We start from the raw sequence: 21,149 nt of genomic DNA, 5'->3' as shown, positions 1-21,149 counted from the left end.
TGTTACAAATGTGCAAAGTGTACAATATGTTATCGAATTTGCAAAACGTAGGATGTGCTACGAATTCTAGATAGGTGGCTAACTTTAGCTAGCTGGCTAACATTAGCTCGGCTAGGGATTAGGGTTAAAGTTAGGTTAAAGGGTTAAGGTTAGGGGAAGGGTTAGCTAACATGCTAAGTAGTTGCAAAGTAGCAAAAAAGTAGTAAGTCGTTGAAAAGTTGCTAAAATGTTATTTGTGATGAGATTCGAACTCGCAACCTTTGGGTTACTAGATGTTCGCGTTATACACCCACCCATCTACCCCGACCAAACCACCCTACTTTCATTTTTGCCTTAAGTAATCATCTGTCTTATGTAACCATACCAAACAACATATCATACTAATTTGAGTGTCACGGATTTACCTTTACTATGTTACGTCTAGTCTATGAGACCAGGCTGGACCTGCTGTAGTTCAGTTCTATGGTGTCTACTGCCTACCCCAACCCCAACCCTACTGTGGTGAGCCAGGCAGCTGGATATATGTTTTTTTCTCCAGTAAAAACATAAGAAAGTAAAAAATTAAGTCCCATCCCATCTTTAACACGGTATAACAACTATATCCGCACAGTCTAGAACCGAAAGGCTTACCAAACGGCTAGCCACTCAATGATTTGTCCCAACCAGCCCCCACCACAGATCCAGAGCTGTGTGTCAAGCTTCACAGTGTAGGAGTGCTGATCTAGGATCAGGTCCCCCCCCTGTCCTTATTTGTTAGAGCAGCTCACAGATCACTGCTCCTGCACATAGCCCATTTGTAAATAGCCCATCCAACTACCTCATCCCCATACTGTTATTTATTGATTTATTTATTTATCTTGCTGTTATTTATACCATTCCAGTGTTTAATTGCTATTTATTTATTTAGTGTAACTCTGTCCTTGTAACTCTGTGTTGTTGTTTATTCACCTCCAGTATCTCTACTTGCACATTCACCTTCTGCACCATCTACCATTCCAGTGTTTAAATGCTATATTGTAATTACTTGTTGTTTACCACCTTCGCCTATTTATTGCCTCATCTCCCTTATCCTCCCTCATTTGCACTCACTGTATAAAGACGTTTTCTACTGTATTATTGACTGTATGTTTGTTTATTCCATGTGTAACTCTGTGTTGTTGTTTGTGTCGAACTGCTTTGCTTTATCTTGGCCAGGTCGCAATTGTAAATGAGAACTTGTTCTCAACTTGCCTACCTGGTTAAATAAAGGTGAAATAAATCAAAAAAGGAAGTTATCTAAAAGGCTAAACTGATCCTAAATCGGCACTCCTACGCATTGTAGATGCTGTTTGATATGTCTGATTCCTTAGCAAGCTCCTGACAGGGTCATTTTAATTGGTTTCCAGAGGACACAGAGCCCTCCTCCTCCTCCTCTCCTCAGACACAACGTGCCAGCTGGAAGTCCTATGTCCCATCTGACATTAGACAGCATGGAACAGGCAACGGAGGAATGGAGCTCTCAACTGTTCAACACTGACGGATCGCCCAAACAAAATCAGTCACTGAAGGAGTCAATTTAATAATAAACCCCAAACACGCCTGTTTACTGTAGCTTGCTGCTATGACAACAGGTTACCCGGGGAGACTGTTTGGCTTTACAGCCTTTTGTTTAGCAGATTTATCACCACAGCAATGGTTGTTTGTATTTGTGTTACCATGCACGACGACGTCTGAACGGAGAAGCAGAATGGTGTATAGTCAGTTTAAACAGCCGTACGCATGGCCCCTTGGAGGGGTGGATGTGATTGGCTGAGCTATAATAACACCTGACATCATGTTGATGACTACTAGGCTGCGTACCAATTGGACCCTGGTTGAAAGTAATGCATCATTTAGGGAATAGGGTGCTATTTGAGGGTGCCATTTGGGACACAGCCCTAGTAGAAAGCAGAACACGGAACACCAGAAAATCTAAAAACTCTGTAGCCGAGAAGTTCACTTTCACACATAAACACATCGTCTGTCTCTGTCCAGGCAGTGCCTAAGATGCTTCTCCCTGTGTCTGTCTCTGTCCAGGCAGTGCCTAAGATGCCTCTCCCTGTGTCTGTCTGTAGAGCACACCATCACACAGCAGGGCCATCAGATAGCTGATATGTTGATGCTATCACACAGCAGGGCCATCAGATAGCTGATATGTTGATGCTATCACACAGCAGGGCCATCAGATAGCTGACATGTTGATGTTATCACACAGAAGGGCCATCAGATAGCTGATATGTTGATACTATCACACAGCAGGGCCATCAGATAGCTGATATGTTGATACTATCACACAGCAGGGCCATCAGATAGCTGATATGTTGATGCTATCACACAGCAGGGCCATCAGATAGCTGACATGTTGATACTATCACACAGCAGGGCCATCAGATAGCTGACATGTTGATGCTATCACACAGCAGGGCCATCAGATAGCTGACATGTTGATGCTATCACACAGCAGGGCCATCAGATAGCTGATATGTTGATGCTATCACACAGCAGGGCCATCAGATAGCTGACATGTTGATGTTATCACACAGCAGGGCCATCAGATAGCTGACATGTTGATGCTATCACACAGCTGTGCCATCAGATAGCTGACATGTTGATGCTATCTCATGGCTTTGTATACAGTGTGGTCGATTCTCCTTTGACGCTCTCAAACTGTGATGAGGGGCATTAAAATGACAAGCCAAATCATGTCTCGAATGGCACCCTGTTCCTTTTTATAGTGCACTACCTTTGACCAGGATACTCCAATAGGAAAAAGGGTGTGATTTGGGACACACATCCCCATGTTTATGATGTAACATGGAGACAGAGGTCAACAGCAGTAGAATTCTCTCACTGAGTTCCACAGACTCTTCACTCTGTGACATCGGTAGTTTTGACATTTCTAAGTGGCTGGTTGGTTGTTTCTACATTTCAGGAAGAAATCCTGTCGCACCATCACGTTTGACGAGTTCAAGGCAGCGGTGGGAGAGCTGGCCAGCAAGAGATTCAAGGAGAAAACGGGAGAGGAGGCGGAGGGGGAGGTCTTCAGGATGATTGAGGGGAAGAAACCGGTCATTAAAGGAGTCACGGTAAGGTCCCGAAGCAGCAGGAAATTACATCCAATAGTACTGACGCTAAAACCAGATATGAATGAATACACGTATACAGACTCAGTGCATTCGGAAAGTATTCAGACCCCTGGACTTTTTCCACATTTCGTTACCTTACACTTATTCTAAAATGGATTAAAATAAAATCCTCAATCTACACACAATACCCCATAATGACAAAGCAAAAAACAGGTTTTTAGAAATTTTTGCAAATGTGTGTGTATATATTTGCTATGAGACTTGAAATTGAGCTCCAGTGCATCCTGTTTCCATTGATGATCCTTGAGATGTTTCTACAACTTGATTGGAGTCCATCTGTGGTAAATTCAATTGTTTGGACATGATTTGGAAAAGGCACACACCTGTCTATATATGGTCCCACAGTTGACAGTACATGTCAGAGCAAAATTCAAGCCATGAGGTCGAAGGAATTGTCAATAGAGCTTCCGAGACAGGATTGTGTAGAGGCATAGATCTGGAGAAGGGTACCAAAAAAATTCTGCAGCATTGAATGTCCCCAAGAACACAGTGGCCCCCATCATTCTTAAATGGAAGAAGTTTGGAACCATCAAGACTCTTCCTAGAACTAGACGCCCAGCCAAACTGAGCAATCTGGGAAGAAGGGCCTTGGTCAGGGAAGTGAACAAGAACCAGATGGTCACTCTGACAGAGTTCCTTTGTGGGGATGAGAGAACCTTCCAGAAGGACAACCATCTCTGCAGCACTCCACCAATCAGGCTTTTATGGTAGAATGGCCAGACAGAAGCCACTCCTCAGTAAAAGGCACGACAGCCTGCTTGGAGTTTGCCAAAAGGCACATAAAGGAAACAAGATTCTCTGGTCTGATGAAACCAACATTGAACTCTTTGGCCTGAATGCCAAGCGTCGCATCAGGAGGAAACCTGCCACCATCCCTACAGTGAAGCATGGTGGTGGCAGCATCATGCTGTGGGGATGTTTTTCAGCGGGAGACTAGTCAGGATGGAGGGAAAGATGAACAGAGCAAAGTACAGAGAGATCCTCGATGAAAACCTGATCCAGAGCACTCAGGACCTCAGACTGGGGAGAAGGTTCACCTTCCAACAGGGCCTCGACCCTAAGCACACAGCCAAGACAACACAGGAGTGGCTTCAGGACAGGTCTCTGAATGGCCTTGAGTGGCCCAGCCAGAGCCCGGACTTGAACCCGATCAAACATCTCTGGAAAGACCTGAAAATAGCTATGCAGCGACACTCCCCATCCAACCTGACAGAGCTTGAGAGGATCTGCAGAGAACAAAGGGAGAAACTCCCCAAATACAGGTCTGCCAAGCTTGTAGCGTCATACCCAAGAAGACTGGAGGCTGTAATCGCTGCCAAAGGTGCTTCAACAAATTACTGAGTAAACGGTCTGAATACTTATGTAAATGTGATATTTCAAAAATATGCACTACTTTTGACCAGGGCCCATAGGGTAGTGCACTACTTTTGACCAGGGCCCATAGGGTGCTATTTGGGATGGATTCTCAGAACAAACTCAAGTCGTCATCATGCATGTCATTTTTTTATGTAACTTTCTTTCTGTCCACAGAGAGCGGTGGCTTCTCCGACCGTGTCTCGTCTGACGGACACGACCAAGTTCACTGGGTCACACAAGGAGCGCTTTGACGAGAGTGGCCGTGGGAAGGGGAAGGCAGGTCGCGTGGACATGGTGGACACATCCGGGTACGTCGCAGGATACAAACACCTCGGGTCATATGAGAAGAAAGTCACCAAGCCCACCGGGCCCCCTGGAGCCGGGCACTCTGGAGGAGGGCACTCTGGAGGAGGGCCCCCTGGAGCCGGGCCCCCTGGAGGAGGGCCCCCTGGAGCCAAACCAGTGTGAAGATAGGATAATAATTTTCTAAAGAAAGAACTCCATGAAAGCACAACAAAAAGATAGGATTTCATATGTTCTCACCCATCTTGTTTTCTTTTCGCGAGTGGGATGTTTTGAGTTCCTGTCTTTTTTTGTTATGTGTGAGAACTGGACAACTGTTTACATCCATTTTTACAGCTGGTACATTCCTGACAGATCGCAAGTTACTGCCAAATGTTCACATGAACCCACCAACCAACAAGGGAAACAACTGTTTTGCTCTGCATTTTTTTGAAACCTCTTCATGATGATAGGCGTCTTCACATATGTATTATAAGCACTATGAATAACACCATGCCAAGAAAAACAAAACAAGAGGGAAGAAAGGGTTTTCCAAATGATTTAACAAGATTGCACTTTGCTTTAGATGGGCCATAGCTTCTTTTCCTCTTTTTAGTTGAAGAAAAACATCCTTCATTTCATACGTTTTAGTTAGTTTAATGTCTATTGGCACAAACTGGTGAAGTAGATATACTGGTAGGTTGTTATATTGATCAAATCATCTTCAATATCAACTTTCTGCCTTTCCTCTGGTCAATGAAGTCTGCTGTATGAGTCTTCATCTACCGGCTGTCTGTTCTCCTTTATACTGCATCATAGTTTACACATATTGACGACAACATCGTTTGCCTTCAATTGTTCTTAAAATAACTAAACCTTTTGAACAGGATATGTAGAAGTTCTGAGTCTTCCTGTCTTTAGCTACGTAATATCATATGAATGATAACATTTTATTTTTGTTCATTCTACTGGCAGATATCAAGTTTGTTATCTATATGAGTTTTAACTTCCCTTCCTTGTGAATCTTGCTTTTCTAAACGTTCTGTGAAGTCATATCGATACTGTACCTTTATGTATTTACAACACAAGGAGAAGAATAACACTAGAATTATTTAATATCCTAAGACCACGTCTTGTCTGGTTCATCCTGAAACCCTCATCAATTATTTACACCCAACATATTAAACAAGATAATAGGTAAATGACCCTGAAATTATTATCTCTAATCATTCATCTAAATCACACACACACCAAGTTGATAAGGCTCCACAGTTTGTTCCACACTATGTCCGGTTGTATTAGCTGGACCTCTGAAACTAAGAGGTGAGCTGGGTTGTTCAGGTTTGTATTTTTCAATATTTAACTGATATGATACTGCCGTCAGATGTCTATAGTTGTAATATATTGGTGGTAAGAGTGTGTGTATTTCTAAACATGCGGCCGCATGGCTTCATTTAAGACGCTGACCTGCGTTTGTTTCTCTTGTCTTGCTGTATCTTATGCATGAAGTAATGGAATGCTACTACTTTACCATTAACGACATGAAACAGACGACATATTTCAGAGGTCTCATTTCAACTGCTGTGTTTAGTGACTCGGCTATAGTGACTTGCTCTGCTCCTACGTTCTGGCAGAGTAGTGATACCAATGGAATTAAAACTAAAACAACTTCACTTTGACAGGAGGACCAAGTTGTGGTTACATTGTGAGTGTACAGAGACCATAGAGATCCTATAAATGACTATGTTTAGACTAAGAATATCAAAGGGGACATTTGTGGCCAAGGAGTTGGGTGACATTATCAGGTGATATCATTGACCGTACATGCAGAAAAAAATCTATAGCTTGGTGGAACCAGCCTGATCGTTACGTTCACTATGAAAGCGAATGATGAACCAGCCTGATCGTTGCGTCCACTATGAAAGAGAATGATGAACCAGCCTGATCGCTGCGTCCACTATGAAATGGAACCATGAAAGAGAAATGATGAACCAGCCTGATCGCTGCGTTCACTATGAAAGAGAATGATGAACCAGCCTGATCGCTGCGTCCACTATGAAAGAGAATGATGAAAGAGAAATGATGAACCAGCAATCAGGCTGGTTCCACCAGGCTACAAAATCAAATGTCAGCAATTTGAATTGTATCAAATGGATGCACATCAAACTAGAAGGTTTTACATTCTAAATGAAAAAGACTCCTATGCCATAGATACTACAGGTAGGTAGGTACATATGACTAGTGACTTCATCAGTATTGTTTGTGACCCTTGAACTCTTGTCTTTGAAGAAGTTTTAGAGAAACCTTTTTAGTGTAAACACTGTTATCCTGACACTTTCTACGGCACACATTCAACAGAATACAAAAGGCAGGGTAATATAGTACTGTGATATTTGATGGACATACTGTATGAGGTGAAGAGGATGAACAAAGAAGTAGACTTTTGTAGGACATATATTTTTCCAGCATAATGACAAACTGTTGCTTTCATACTGGCCACCCTACCTTAGCCTCTGCTGACCAATAAGACTCATGCGTTGATTGAGATCAACACCTGTTAACTAGTTGAATCGTAATCACTTTAGTACGATTTGTCTTGTGTGCTTAATGCCAAATACTGTGCACCTTTTCGTGTGGAGAAGCAAATCCTTCTTATTTTTCAAAAAAATAACTTGTTAATGTACGATTATTGTGACCTGGTGCATGCTTTGTGTTTTGGTTCTTGTTCTCGAGACCTGTGTGTTCATGATTTGTAGCATTGTTGATAATAAAAACTCCCCATCCTGAAGAATAAATGGTGTGTTTCTAATCTCCTCTACGGATCTGATGACTTACTGAGAGGATCAGCTGTCTCCTCTACTGATCTGATGACTTACTGAGGATCAGTTGTCTCCTCTACTGATCTGATTACTTACTGAGAGGATCAGTTGTCTCCTCTACTGATCTGATTACTTATTGAGAGGATCAGTTGTCTCCTCTACTGATCTGATGACTTACTGAGGATCAGCTGTCTCCTCTACTGATCTGATGACTTACTGAGGATCAGTTGTCTCCTCTACTGATCTGATGACTTACTGAGGATCAGCTGTCTCCTCTACTGATCTGATTACTTACTGAGGATCAGTTGTCTCCTCTACTGATCTGATGACTTACTGAGGATCAGCTGACTCCTCTACTGATCTGATGACTTACTGAGGATCAGCTGTCTCCTCTACTGATCTGATTACTTACTGAGGATCAGTTGTCTCCTCTACTGATCTGATTACTTACTGAGAGGATCAGTTGTCTCCTCTACTGATCTGATTACTTATTGAGAGGATCAGTTGTCTCCTCTACTGATCTGATTACTTATTGAGAGGATCAGTTGTCTCCTCTACTGATCTGTCTCCTCTACTGATCTGATTACTTATTGAGAGGATCAGTTGTCTCCTCTACTGATCTGATTACTTATTGAGAGGATCAGTTGTCTCCTCTACTGATCTGATTACTTATTGAGAGGATCAGTTGTCTCCTCTACTGATCTGATTACTTATTGAGAGGATCAGTTGTCTCCTCTACTGATCTGACTGATCTGATCTTATTGAGAGGATCAGTTGTCTCCTCTACTGATCTGATACTGATGACTTACTGATCTGTCTCCTCTACTGATCTGATTACTTATTGAGAGAATCAGTTGTCTCCTCTACTGATCTGATGACTTACTGAGGATCAGCTGACTCCTCTACTGATCTGATGACTTACTGAGGATCAGCTGTCTCCTCTACTGATCTGATTACTTACTGAGGATCAGTTGTCTCCTCTACTGATCTGATTACTTATGAGAGGATCAGTTGTCTCCTCTACTGATCTGATTACTTATTGAGAGGATCAGTTGTCTCCTCTACTGATCTGATTACTTATTGAGAGGATCAGTTGTCTCCTCTACTGATCTGTCTCCTCTACTGATCTGATTACTTATTGAGAGGATCAGTTGTCTCCTCTACTGATCTGATTACTTATTGAGAGGATCAGTTGTCTCCTCTACTGATCTGATTACTTACTGAGAGGATCAGTTGTCTCCTCTACTGATCTGATTACTTATTGAGAGGATCAGTTGTCTCCTCTACTGATCTGTCTCCTCTACTGATCTGATCACTTATTGAGAGGATCAGTTGTCTCCTCTACTGATCTGTCTCCTCTACTGATCTGATTACTTATTGAGAGAATCAGTTGTCTCCTCTACTGATCTGATTACTTATTGAGAGGATCAGTTGTCTCCTCTACTGATCTGATTACTTACTGAGAGGATCAGTTGTCTCCTCTACTGATCTGATTACTTATTGAGAGGATCAGTTGTCTCCTCTACTGATCTGATTACTTACTGAGAGGATCAGTTGTCTCCTCTACTGATCTGATTACTTACTGAGAGGATCAGTTGTCTCCTCTACTGATCTGATTACTTATTGAGAGGATCAGTTGTCTCCTCTACTGATCTGATTACTTACTGAGAGGATCAGTTGTCTCCTCTACTGATCTGATTACTTATTGAGAGGATCAGTTGTCTCCTCTACTGATCTGATTACTTACTGAGAGGATCAGTTGTCTCCTCTACTGATCTGATTACTTATTGAGAGGATCAGTTGTATGTTATTACATCCCGTCTGGACGGAATCCTTCCATACAATTTTATAGGGAATAGGGTGCCATTTGTGATGAACACCATGCCTGTTCTCTCCTCATTAATATGTTAAAATAATATATTATCCCCACAATATGTTCTACCAAGACAGGCTTTACTTGCTAGAACTGACCTCAAGCAGCATTGTGTTTAGTGAAGAAGCCATTTCCCCACTTCAGTTTCCATAAACACAGAGGCAGAAACAGCGTGAACACAATAAATACTTTATCATTTAAACATGTCTAGAGTCATAAATATTGAGATTCAATGTGCAGTGTAAAGGTGTGGATACAGTCAGTAAGGAACAGTATAAAGGTGTGGATACAGTCAGTAAGGAACAGTATAAAGGTGTGGATACAGTCAGTAAGGAACAGTGTAAAGGTGTGGATACAGTCAGTAAGGAACAGTATAAAGGTGTGGATACAGTCAGTAAGGAACAGTATAAAGGTGTGGATACAGTCAGTAAGGAACAGTATAAAGGTGTGGATACAGTCAGTAAGGAACAGTGTAAAGGTGTGGATACAGTCAGTAAGGAACAGTATAAAGGTGTGGATACAGTCAGTAAGGAACAGTGTAAAGGTGTGGATACAGTCAGTAAAGAACAGTGTAACGGTGTGGATACAGTGAGTAAGGAACAGTATAAAGGTGTGGATACAGTCAGTCAGGAACAGTGTAAAGGTGTGGATACAGTCAGTAAGGAACAGTGTAAAGGTGTGGATACAGTCAGTAAGGAACAGTATAAAGGTGTGGATACAGTCAGTAAGGAACAGTGTAAAGGTGTGGATACAGTCAGTCAGGAACAGTGTAAAGGTGTGGATACAGTCAGTAAGGAACAGTGTAAAGGTGTGGATACAGTCAGTAAGGAACAGTATAAAGGTGTGGATACAGTCAGTAAGGAACAGTGTAAAGGTGTGGATACAGTCAGTCAGGAACAGTGTAAAGGTGTGGATACAGTCAGTAAGGAACAGTGTAAAGGTGTGGATACAGTCAGTCAGGAACAGTGTAAAGGTGTGGATACAGTCAGTAAGGAACAGTGTAAAGGTGTGGATACAGTCAGTCAGGAACAGTGTAAAGGTCTGGATACAGTCAGTAAGGAACAGTGTAAAGGTGTGGATACAGTCAGTCAGGAACAGTGTAAAGGTGTGGATACAGTCAGTAAGGAACAGTGTAAAGGTGTGGATACAGTCAGTCAGGAACAGTGTAAAGGTGTGGATACAGTCAGTCAGGAACAGTGTAAAGGTGTGGATACAGTCAGTAAGGAACAGTGTAAAGGTGTGGATACAGTCAGTAAGGAACAGTGTAACGGTGTGGATACAGTAAGTAAGGAACAGTGTAAAGGTGTGGATACAGTCAGTACGGAACAGTGTAAAGGTGTGGATGCAGTCAGTAAGGAACAGTGTAAAGGTGTGGATACAGTCAGTAAGGAACAGTGTAAAGGTGTGGATACAGTCAGTCAGGAACAGTGTAAAGGTGTGGATACAGTCAGTCAGGAACAGTGTAAAGGTGTGGATACAGTCAGTCAGGAACAGTGTAAAGGTGTTGATACAGTCAGTAAAGAACAGTGTAATGGTGTGGATACAGTCAGTAAGGAACAGTGTAAAGGTGTGGATACAGTCAGTAAGGAACAGTGTAAAGGTGTGGATACAGTCAGTCAGGAACAGTGTAAAGGTGTGGATACAGTCAGTAAGGAACAGTGTAAAGGTGTTGATACAGTCAGTCAGGAACAGTGTGAAGGTGTGGATACAGTCAGTAAGGAACAGTGTAAAGGTGTGGATACAGTCAGTAAGGAACAGTATAAAGGTGTGGATACAGTCAGTCAGGAACAGTGTAAAGGTGTGGATACAGTCAGTAAGGAACAGTGTAAAGGTGTGGATACAGTCAGTAAGGAACAGTGTAAAGGTGTGGATACAGTCAGTCAGGAACAGTGTAAAGGTGTGGATACAGTCAGTCAGGAACAGTGTAAAGGTGTGGATACAGTCAGTAAGGAACAGTGTAAAGGTGTGGATACAGTCAGTAAGGAACAGTGTAAAGGTGTGGATACAGTCAGTAAGGAACAGTGTAAAGGTGTGGATAGTGGACACAGTAAAACCACAGAAGTAAAAAATGAGATCAGAGTTAGAGACCAGTTTACATGCTCAACATTCATCCCGGAGCATCAGAAGAACAGTGTAAATGTTGGCAGCAGTGTATATAGAGCTAAAATAAGAGAATCTGGTGCTGGTGCTCGTTCAGCGGGACAACGTTCTGGAACGTTCAGATAGAAATGTAGAACAAACATTCCTCTCTGACATCATGTAGAGTAAGGAATTGGCTCTATTCATGACATTTCTATTTGCAATGTTCCATAACGTTTACCTGCGGAATGTGGCCCTGGTGTTGTAGTTGTGGGCCTGCTAGTTGTTGTAGTTGTGACGTGTAGCTCCTCAGAGCCGTCTCCTAGTCTCCTCCAGTTCTCTAGTTGTTGTAGTTGTGACGTGTAGCTCCTCAGAGCCGTCTCCTAGTCTCCTCCAGTTCTCTAGTTGTTGTGATGTGTAGCTCCTCAGAGCTGTCTCCTAGTCTCCTCCAGTTCTCTAGTTGTTGTAGTTGTGACGTGTAGCTCCTCAGAGCCGTCTCCTAGTCTCCTCCAGTTCTCTAGTTGTTGTGATGTGTAGCTCCTCAGAGCTGTCTCCTAGTCTCCTCCAGTTCTCTAGTTGTTGTAGTTGTGACGTGTAGCTCCTCAGAGCCGTCTCCTAGTCTCCTCCAGTTCTCTAGTTGTTGTGATGTGTAGCTCCTCAGTCGTCTCCTAGTCTCCTCCAGTTCTCTAGTTGTTGTAGTTGTGACGTGTAGCTCCTCAGAGCCGTCTCCTAGTCTCCTCCAGTTCTCTAGTTGTTGTGATGTGTAGCTCCTCAGAGTCGTCTCCTAGTCTCCTCCAGTTCTCTAGTTGTTGTAGTTGTGACGTGTAGCTCCTCAGAGCCGTCTCCTAGTCTCCTCCAGTTCTCTCTAGTTGTTGTAGTTGTGACGTGTAGCTCCTCAGAGCTGTCTCCTAGTCTCCTCCAGTTCTCTAGTTGTTGTAGTTGTGACGTGTACCTCCTCAGAGCCGTCTCCTAGTCTCCTCCAGTTCTCTCTAGTTGTTGTAGTTGTGACGTGTAGCTGCCCCTCCCTCTCCTACTCAGAGCCGTCTCCCAGTCCTCTCCAATTCACTCAGCAAATGCTCATTAGTTGCAACCAGTGACCTGAAGCACAAACACAACACCATTTAGTCACAAACACTAAAAAGCACTTTCTTCACCCATTGGGGTCTGGTCTTTTATCTTTATACTAGAACAAATAATCTGGCATCTCCTGTAATGAATATCTCATTAGGTTGCTTTTAGTCAGACCGTGTTAAGATTTGTATTATCCCAAGAGTCAAGGACTTTTATTGTCCCTAGAGTGGTTGAATGTTTTTCTTAGCACCAGGTGGTACTAGACATAGTGTAGTATCTTAGCTCCAGGTGGTGCTGGACATAGTGTAGTGTAGTATCTTAGCACCAGGTGGTGCTGGACATAGTGTAGTATCTTGGCACCAGGTGGTACTGGACATAGTGTAGTATCTTAGCACCAGGTGGTACTGGACATAGTGTAGTGTATTATCTTAGCACCAGGTGGTACTGGACATAGTGTAGTGTAGTGTGTGCTTACCTATGGTTCTCCTGCAGCATACCTGCCAGCTCCTTGACTCTTTCCCCCTCCTCAACCTTCTCCCTCAGCTCTGATACCTTCTTCCTCAGCTCATCCACCTCTGCCTGTTTCTCTGGAGAGAAGAACACATGGACCACAGTTAGTTAGCACATGAAGCTAGCAGCAATACAGATCCACATGGGCCACGGTTAGCACATGAAGCTAACAGAAATACAGCTCCACATGGGCCACGGTTAGAACATGAAGCTAGCATCAATACAGATCCACATGGGCCACAGTTAGTTAGCACATGATGCTAGCAGCAATACAGATCTACATGGGCCACAGTTAATTAGCACATGATGCTAGCAGCAATACAGATCCACATGGACCACAGTTAGTTAGCACATGATGCTAGCAGCAATACAGATCTACATGGACCACAGTTAGTTAGCACATGATGCTAGCAGCAATACAGATCTACATGGACCACAGTTAGTTAGCACATGATGCTAGCAGCAATACAGATTCACATGGGCCACGTTTAGCACATGATGCTAACGCTTCAGCAATACAAATGCACATTGACTTGCAACATCAACGGATATAACAACAGACTGAAATCAAATCCAATTTGTCATGTGGTGAACACCGCCTTGAGATATGCATGTTTAACTTGTACCAATCTTAAGAGATTTATGGAACATCTTGCATTACTCTTACACATGCTCTATGTCACGGTTACATGTGCTCTATGTCACTGTTACACGTGCTCTATGTCACGGTTACACGTGCTCTATGTCACGGTTACACGTGCTCTATGTCACGGTTACACGTGCTCTATGTCACGGTTACACGTGCTCTATGTCACGGTTACACGTGCTCTATGTCACGGTTACACGTGCTCTATGTCACGGTTACACGTGCTCTATGTCACGGTTACACGTGCTCTATGTCACGGTTACACGTGCTCTGTCATGGTTACACGTGCTCTATGTCATGGTTACACGTGCTCTATGTCATGGTTACACATGCTCTATGTCATGGTTACACGTGCTCTATGTCATGGTTACACATGCTCTGCGTCATGGTTACACGTGCTCTATGTCATGGTCAGATTCTGGCCAGTATAGTGACCACTGACCAGGAATATCAAAAAGCTGTTGCTTTTACACTCACCACATATCTCAGTGTTGGGTGAACTTTTCATCATAGAGTTGAGATATTGTTTCTCTAATCTGATCATCTGCTTCTGCAGAGAGACATTATCCTCCAATAGTATCCTCAGCTGCTCATTCAAACTGTCCTGCAATCAATCAATCAATCAGACATTGAAGATAATTCCATCCATCCATTTATTCTTAACTCTTTGTGGACTCAGGGTCTCATGCCTTTTCAAACATGAGGTAATATCATCGAAGTTGCTGCTTTGAACAGTCTGAATCTTACAACAGACATGTGTGCTTCCTCCAGCTGTGTAGTTAGTCTATGGGTCTCTGTCCTGTGGTCTTGGTCTCGTATCTCTGCCTGCTCCTTCAGCTCTTCAATGTTCCCTCTCAACGTCCTGACCTCGGCTTCTCCACTGGAGATCTCTTGTTCCATCATGGACAGGATCTGGACTGCCTGAGCTGGAGGCAGGTCAGATACATACTATTAGGGCCAGATTCTCCATTAAGCAGGTAAGCTACACAGTACATGGGGGTTTCATACTCACAGAGGAAGTTGTTGTCATGGTGCAGAGGCCTCTCCCCTGTCCAGTGCTTGTTCACTAGGCTCAGCATCATCTCCATTGGTTTCCTATAGCTTCCCTAGGAGACAGATTTGATACAATTACAAAAAAGACTGGTTATAATGAACAGTAAGAACTATGATGAATGGTACTGTAGGGATAGGTGGGTTTTCTCTACGATTAATGAATGGTACTGTAGGGATAGGTGGGTTTTCTCTATGATGAATGGTACTGTAGGGATAGGTGGGTTTTCTCTATAATGAATGGTACTGTAGGGATAGGTGGGTTTTCTCTATAATGAATGGTACTGTAGGGATAGGTGGGTTTTCTCTATAATGAATGGTACTGTAGGGATAGGTGGGTTTTCTCTATAATGAATGGTACTGTAGGGATAGGTGGGTTTTCTCTATAATGAATGGTACTGTAGGGATAGGTAGGTTTTCTCTATGATGAATGGTACTGTAGGGATAGGTGGGTTTTCTCTAGGGTGGATGAATGGTACTGTAGGGATAGGTGGGTTTTCTCTACGATTAATGAATGGTACTGTAGGGATAGGTAGGTTTTCTCTATGATGAATGGTACTGTAGGGATAGGTGGGTTTTCTCTATGATGAATGGTACTGGTGGGTTTTCTCTAGGTAGGTACTGAGGTGGGTTTTCTCTAGGGTAGGTACTGGTTGGGTTCTCTATGAATGAATGGTACTGTAGGGATAGGTAGGTTTGGTACTCTATGATGAATGGTACGGTAGGGATAGGTGGGTTTTCTCTATGATGAATGGTACTGTAGGGATGTAGGTTACTGATAGGTAGGTGGGTTTTCTCTATGGATGAATGGTACTGTGGGGATAGGTGGGTTTTCTCTAGGGTGGATGAATGGTACTGTAGGGATAGGTGGGTTTTCTCTACGATTAATGAATGGTACGGTAAGGATAGGTAGGTTTTCTCTATGAATGAATGGTACTGTAGGGATAGGTGGGTTTTCTCTAGGGTGGATGAATGGTACTGTAGGGATAGGTGGGTTTTCTCTATGATGAATGGTACGGTAGGGATAGGTGGGTTTTCTCTATGATGAATGGTACTGTAGGGATAGGTGGGTTTTCTCTAGGGTGGATGAATGGTACTGTAGGGATAGGTGGGTTTTCTCTAGGGTGGATGAATGTTACTGTAGGGATAGGTGGGTTTTCTCTATGATGAATGGTACTGTAGGGATAGGTGGGTTTTCTCTGTGATGAATGGTGCTGTAGGGATAGGTGGGTTTTCTCTATGATGAATGAATGGTACTGTAGGGATAGGTGGGTTTTCTCTATGATGAATGGTACTGTAGGGATAGGTGGGTTTTCTCTAGGTTGAATGGTACTGTAGGGATAGGTGGGTTTTCTCTATGATGAATGGTACTGTAGGGATAGGTGGGTTTTCTCTATGGTGAATGGTACTGTAGGGATCTGGTACTGTAGGGATTGGGTTTTCTCTATGGTATGAATGGTACTGTGGTACTGTAGGGATAGGTGGGTTTTCTCTATGATGAATGAATGGTACAGTAGGGATAGGTGGGTTTTCTCTATGATGAATGGTACTGTAGGGATAGGTGGGTTTTCTCTATGATGGATGAATGGTACTGTAGGGATAGGTGGGTTTTCTCTATGATGAATGAATGGTACAGTAGGGATAGGTACTGGTTTTCTCTATGATGAATGGTACTGTAGGGATAGGTGGGTTTTCTCTATGATGAATGAATGGTACTGTAGGGATAGGTGGGTTTTCTCTATGATGAATGGTACTGTAGGGATAGGTGGGTTTTCTCTATGATGAATGGTACTGTAGGGATAGGTGGGTTTTCTCTAGGGTGGATGAATGGTACTGTAGGGATAGGTGGGTTTTCTCTATGATGAATGAATGGTACTGTAGGGATAGGTGGGTTTTCTCTATGATGAATGAATCGTACAGTAGGGATAGGTGGGTTTTCTCTATGATGAATGAATGGTACAGTATGGATAGGTGGGTTTTCTCTATGATGAATGGTACTGTAGGGATAGGTGGGTTTTCTCTATGATGAATGGTACTGTAGGGATAGGTAGGTTTTCTCTATGATGAATGGTACTGTAGGGATAGGTGGGTTTTCTCTAGGGTGGATGAATGGTACTGTAGGGATAGGTGGGTTTTCTCTACGATTAATGAATGGTACTGTAGGGATAGGTGGGTTTTCTCTACGATTAATGAATGGTACTGTAGGGATAGGTGGGTTTTCTCTAGGGTGGATGAATGGTACGGTAGGGATAGGTAGGTTTTCTCTCTGAAACGTCTCACCTTCTGTTGCTTGGCTTGTTTCTGTGGTGAGGTGGAGCCCCCTGCTGTCTGCTGGGTGTTATGGTAGGACAGTCTGGGAGGGTGCAGGATGGGGTTGGTGGCATCAGACCTACTGGGACAGGGACTTCTTGGACTAGGGGGGCGGATCTTCACTAAGGAAGACTTCTGCTGGTCAACTTTATCTAAAGGAGGAGGAAGCCAGTGCAAAACACTCAGAATGTTGTATTAGGCCATTCATGCCATCTGATTTGTGTGACAGCGGTGACAGAGAGGATATTCAGTGTCACCTCACCAGGGTGAGGGGTGAAGTGGCCCTTGGCTGTGACTCTCAGGTGTTTGGGGAGTTTCTCTCGCTCCTCCCGTCCAGAGCTAGTCCCGCTGTGTTTCTCTACGCGGGGGTTAAAGGTTACCCTCGGCCCCTCTGACGTTTTCAACGAGGAGGAAGAACCTTTCCTTCGAGATCCTTCTCTTAAACGTTGACCATTGGACTGGGAATGACAAGCTGATCATAATGAAAATAAAATATGCACATTTTATACTGAAGGCTTGTTTGCTCACTTGAAAAAAGGTTGACTATAAATGTAACTAGTTAAACATACAATTCATCAAGTACTGAATGAAATCAATTAAGGGTAAATCTCTGAAATCTTGCCATAAATGAGCAAAATTCCCCATGTTCCTAGGGAAAAAATTACATTTGTCTCCCCATTTGTCCCTACATTAACAGTCATGGTGTACATCACACTCTCAATACCACTTCATGCTGTCATTTGTCATCATAAAAATAATGATGTACTATGTGATCAAACAACATAAACTCACACTCCTCGTTGATCTGATGATAGAGCTGGGACTCTGGCTCCTTGTGGGAAGAGCCAGTCAGGAACAGAGGTTCACTTTGGTCCCAGTTGCTCTTAGCGACAAGGTTCAACACTATGTCATCGTTGTCATCCAGGACAGAGAGCTTCTTGGCCAGGCGATTTACTGAGGCCATCCTCAGCTTACTGCTCCTGGAACACACCAATCAAACACGCATTACGTCATAACATAGCACTACTAGACGAATATTGTATAATACCATCTATAACACTGTAACGTCACCGTTATTACACTGTACACACTATTGGAAACAATGCCACATAAAGAACAGCTTACTAGTTAAATTAAATGAAATCTGAAGTTTGTCTTTCTGGGTGTTTTCTAATAATACAAATCAATATCTAATGCAGACAAGAGACCTTGGTGTGCAAACAAGACCTCCTGACATTCTGGTGTATTAACACTGTAGAGTACAGTACCTCTGGTCAGTGATGTCTGTCTAACACTGTAGAGTACAGTACCTCTGGTCAGTGATGTCTAATACTGTAGAGTACAGTACCTCTGGTCAGTGATGTCTGTCTAACACTGTAGAGTACAGTACCTCTGGTCAGTGATGTCTAATACTGTAGAGTACAGTACCTCTGGTCAGTGATGTCTGTCTAACACTGTAGAGTACAGTACCTCTGGTCAGTGATGTCTAATACTGTAGAGTACAGTACCTCTGGTCAGTGATGTCTGTCTAACACTGTAGAGTACAGTACCTCTGGTCAGTGATGTCTGTCTAACACTGTAGAGTACAGTACCTCTGGTCAGTGATGTCTGTCTAATACTGTAGAGTACAGTACCTCTGGTCAGTGATGTCTAATACTGTAGAGTACAGTACCTCTGGTCAGTGATGTCTGTCTAACACTGTAGAGTACAGTACCTCTGGTCAGTGATGTCTGTCTAATACTGTAGAGTACAGTACCTCTGGTCAGTGATGTCTAATACTGTAGAGTACAGTACCTCTGGTCAGTGATGTCTGTCTAATACTGTAGAGTACAGTACCTCTGGTCAGTGATGTCTAATACTGTAGAGTACAGTACCTCTGGTCAGTGATGTCTGTAGAGTACAGTACCTCTGGTCAGTGATGTCTGTCTAATACTGTAGAGTACAGTACCTCTGGTCAGTGATGTCCTGTCTGTAATACTGTAGTGAGTACAGTACCTCTGGTCAGTGATGTCTGTCTAATACTGTAAAGTACAGTACCTCTGGTCAGTGATGTCTGTCTAATACTGTAGAGTACAGTACCTCTGGTCAGTGATGTCTGTCTAATACTGTAAAGTACAGTACCTCTGGTCAGTGATGCCTGTCTAATACTGTAGAGTACAGTACCTCTGGTCAGTGATGTCTGTCTAATACTGTAGAGTACAGTACCTCTGGTCAGTGATATCTAATACTGTAGAGTACAGTACCTCTGGTCAGTGATGTCTAATACTGTAGAGTACAGTACCTCTGGTCAGTGATGTCTGTCTAACACTGTAGAGTACAGTACCTCTGGTCAGTGATGTCTGTCTCCGAGGAGCTCGTCTGTTGGGGTCCGAGCACAGAGTCTGAGGAGAAATGCATGATTGAAGCTCTTCTCTCACTGTCCCTGACTGGACAGTCATCTACAGGAAAAAAAACAATATAAAACAAACATCAAATGTCAGATTGGTAAGAAGAACTATCTAACAGCGAAGTCATTGGACAGCCAATCGGACCCACAATGAAAATATGGTAGCTATAGGTACCAAGCCTGCGAAGGTTGGACAGTGCGTGTACAAAGTACAGGCGGTAGTGTGGATCTGTTTTAGCCAGAGGGTTGAGCCTCAGGTCCAGCTCTCTCAGAGCAGTCAGCTGCCAGAGCACTTTGACCTCCTGAAGGGAGGGAATGCTGTTGTAGTACAAGTTCAGCCTCTCCAGCCTCTTCAAGTGTTGGACCCCCTATAGATGAACAAACATAGAAAGAAACAAATAGGGGGGGGTATAATTTGTGGAACGTTCCAACATGAATCTGTTCCAAGAACTTTGTAAATAACAAGGTTGACAACCAACAACACATAAAGTTGTATAGAGGCAGAATAAGATACCGGGTAGGGAGTGGGCTATTTCATTACGTTTTTCAATCACCACGTTTATTCCCAAAAAATGTCTGTCCTCACTCTGGTAGCCTATGGACAAACATTAAGAATAAGCTACGTGGTGAGTTGATGCCTATTCGGCAGCTAGTTAGCGAGGTGACTTGATCATGTTACTATGCGTTGTTTGTTGGAAACCAGATTCCTGTTGGAACGTTCCACAAATTATACCCACCCAAACAAATGTGACTTACACATTCAGTGTATGTCCCAAATTGTGCCCTATTCCCTACATAGTGAACTACTTTTGCCCAGAACCCTGGTTAGAAGTAGTGCACTATATAGGGAATAATATGTAATAGCGTACCATTGTGGACACAATCAGATCTACACATCTACACATTCAGACTTCAGTCACCATTTCACCATGTACTGTATATACATTTGTCTGTTGATAGACATCTCACCTCGACAGAGATTAGTGCATTACAGGAGAGGTTCAGGGTTTTCAAACGGACAAAGTTCTTTAGTGAGATTCCCAGATGTCTGATTTTCTCCTTGTATGATCCTGGGAGACTCAGTGATCTCACATCTGCTGTAAAGTGGTTATGAATGTTAGTAGCCAGCAATCAAAGTAGAGTAGTTGGGTAGTTGTAGACCCATGGTAACGTTGTCCATCTTTCACTAGATAGCTAGCTACCTGTGGCCAGACAAATTCAAAGCACTGTTTTGTCAGCTAGCCTAGCAGGCGAGCTAACGTTAGCACTAAGCAAAGTCTCTGTGCGTTAATAAACTATTAATGGAAGTTTAAAACTGGTTTTAAATCAAACTAATCATACATCTAGGCTACCAACTTACAAGCTATAATTTAAGTGTCAAATATATTACCAAGGCAATGGTGATTTAGATGTAGCTTCTCTCGTATCCACTGCTCTGTTACTGTTGTCAACAGCGCCGCCATATTTTTCCAATTTGGTGGAAGCCGAGCCGAGCATGCGCAGTTGTTTACGGTCTGGGAACGCCCACATCCTGGTACTGCTTGTCTCACGTGTTCAAACAAGCGGAACAGAGACAGGTAAGGTTGAATGTTAACAGATATTT

At 43.1% G+C, this 21,149-nt stretch overlaps 2 protein-coding genes across 2 annotated transcripts; one reads left to right on the top strand and one right to left on the bottom strand.

Annotated features, from left to right (window-relative positions):
- Window positions 1-2,922: 2,922 nt before the first annotated feature.
- LOC139404932 (tubulin polymerization-promoting protein-like) lies at window positions 2,923-4,988 on the top strand (the record flags this gene model as incomplete). The annotated part of the gene is made up of 2 exons (XM_071147472.1): window positions 2,923-3,104; window positions 4,695-4,988. Coding segments are annotated over 2 exons (476 nt in total), but the record flags the coding sequence as incomplete, so codon positions are not given.
- Window positions 4,989-12,607: 7,619 nt separating this feature from the next.
- Window positions 12,608-21,022, bottom strand: LOC139404931 (centrosomal protein of 72 kDa-like). Its single transcript, XM_071147471.1, has 12 exons — window positions 20,937-21,022; window positions 20,516-20,643; window positions 19,722-19,914; window positions 19,484-19,598; window positions 17,953-18,140; window positions 17,423-17,632; window positions 17,131-17,312; window positions 14,813-14,906; window positions 14,548-14,726; window positions 14,278-14,404; window positions 13,120-13,231; window positions 12,608-12,671 (listed from the first exon to the last, which is right to left on the bottom strand). Exons 1-12 carry the CDS (start codon window positions 21,007-21,009, stop codon window positions 12,608-12,610), a joined length of 1,665 nt encoding a protein of 554 aa, XP_071003572.1. The 5' UTR covers window positions 21,010-21,022.
- Window positions 21,023-21,149: the final 127 nt, after the last annotated feature.

This window comes from Oncorhynchus clarkii, unplaced genomic scaffold, assembly GCF_045791955.1.
Source record: "Oncorhynchus clarkii lewisi isolate Uvic-CL-2024 unplaced genomic scaffold, UVic_Ocla_1.0 unplaced_contig_10383_pilon_pilon, whole genome shotgun sequence".
Taxonomy (NCBI): Eukaryota; Metazoa; Chordata; class Actinopteri; order Salmoniformes; family Salmonidae; genus Oncorhynchus; species Oncorhynchus clarkii.
This window is presented reverse-complemented; position numbering and strand designations above follow the sequence as displayed.

Coding starts and splice junctions, on each gene's coding strand:
- LOC139404931 (XM_071147471.1), bottom strand. CDS start 21,009: ATGGCGGCGCTGTTGACAACAGTAACAGAGCAGTGGATACGAGAGAAG. Junction 17,313..17,422: donor CCACTTCACCCCTCACCCTG/GTGAGGTGACAC, acceptor CTCCTCCTTTAG/ATAAAGTTGACCAGCAGAAG. Junction 13,232..14,277: donor ACCCAACACTGAGATATGTG/GTGAGTGTAAAA, acceptor TCTTCTCTCCAG/AGAAACAGGCAGAGGTGGAT.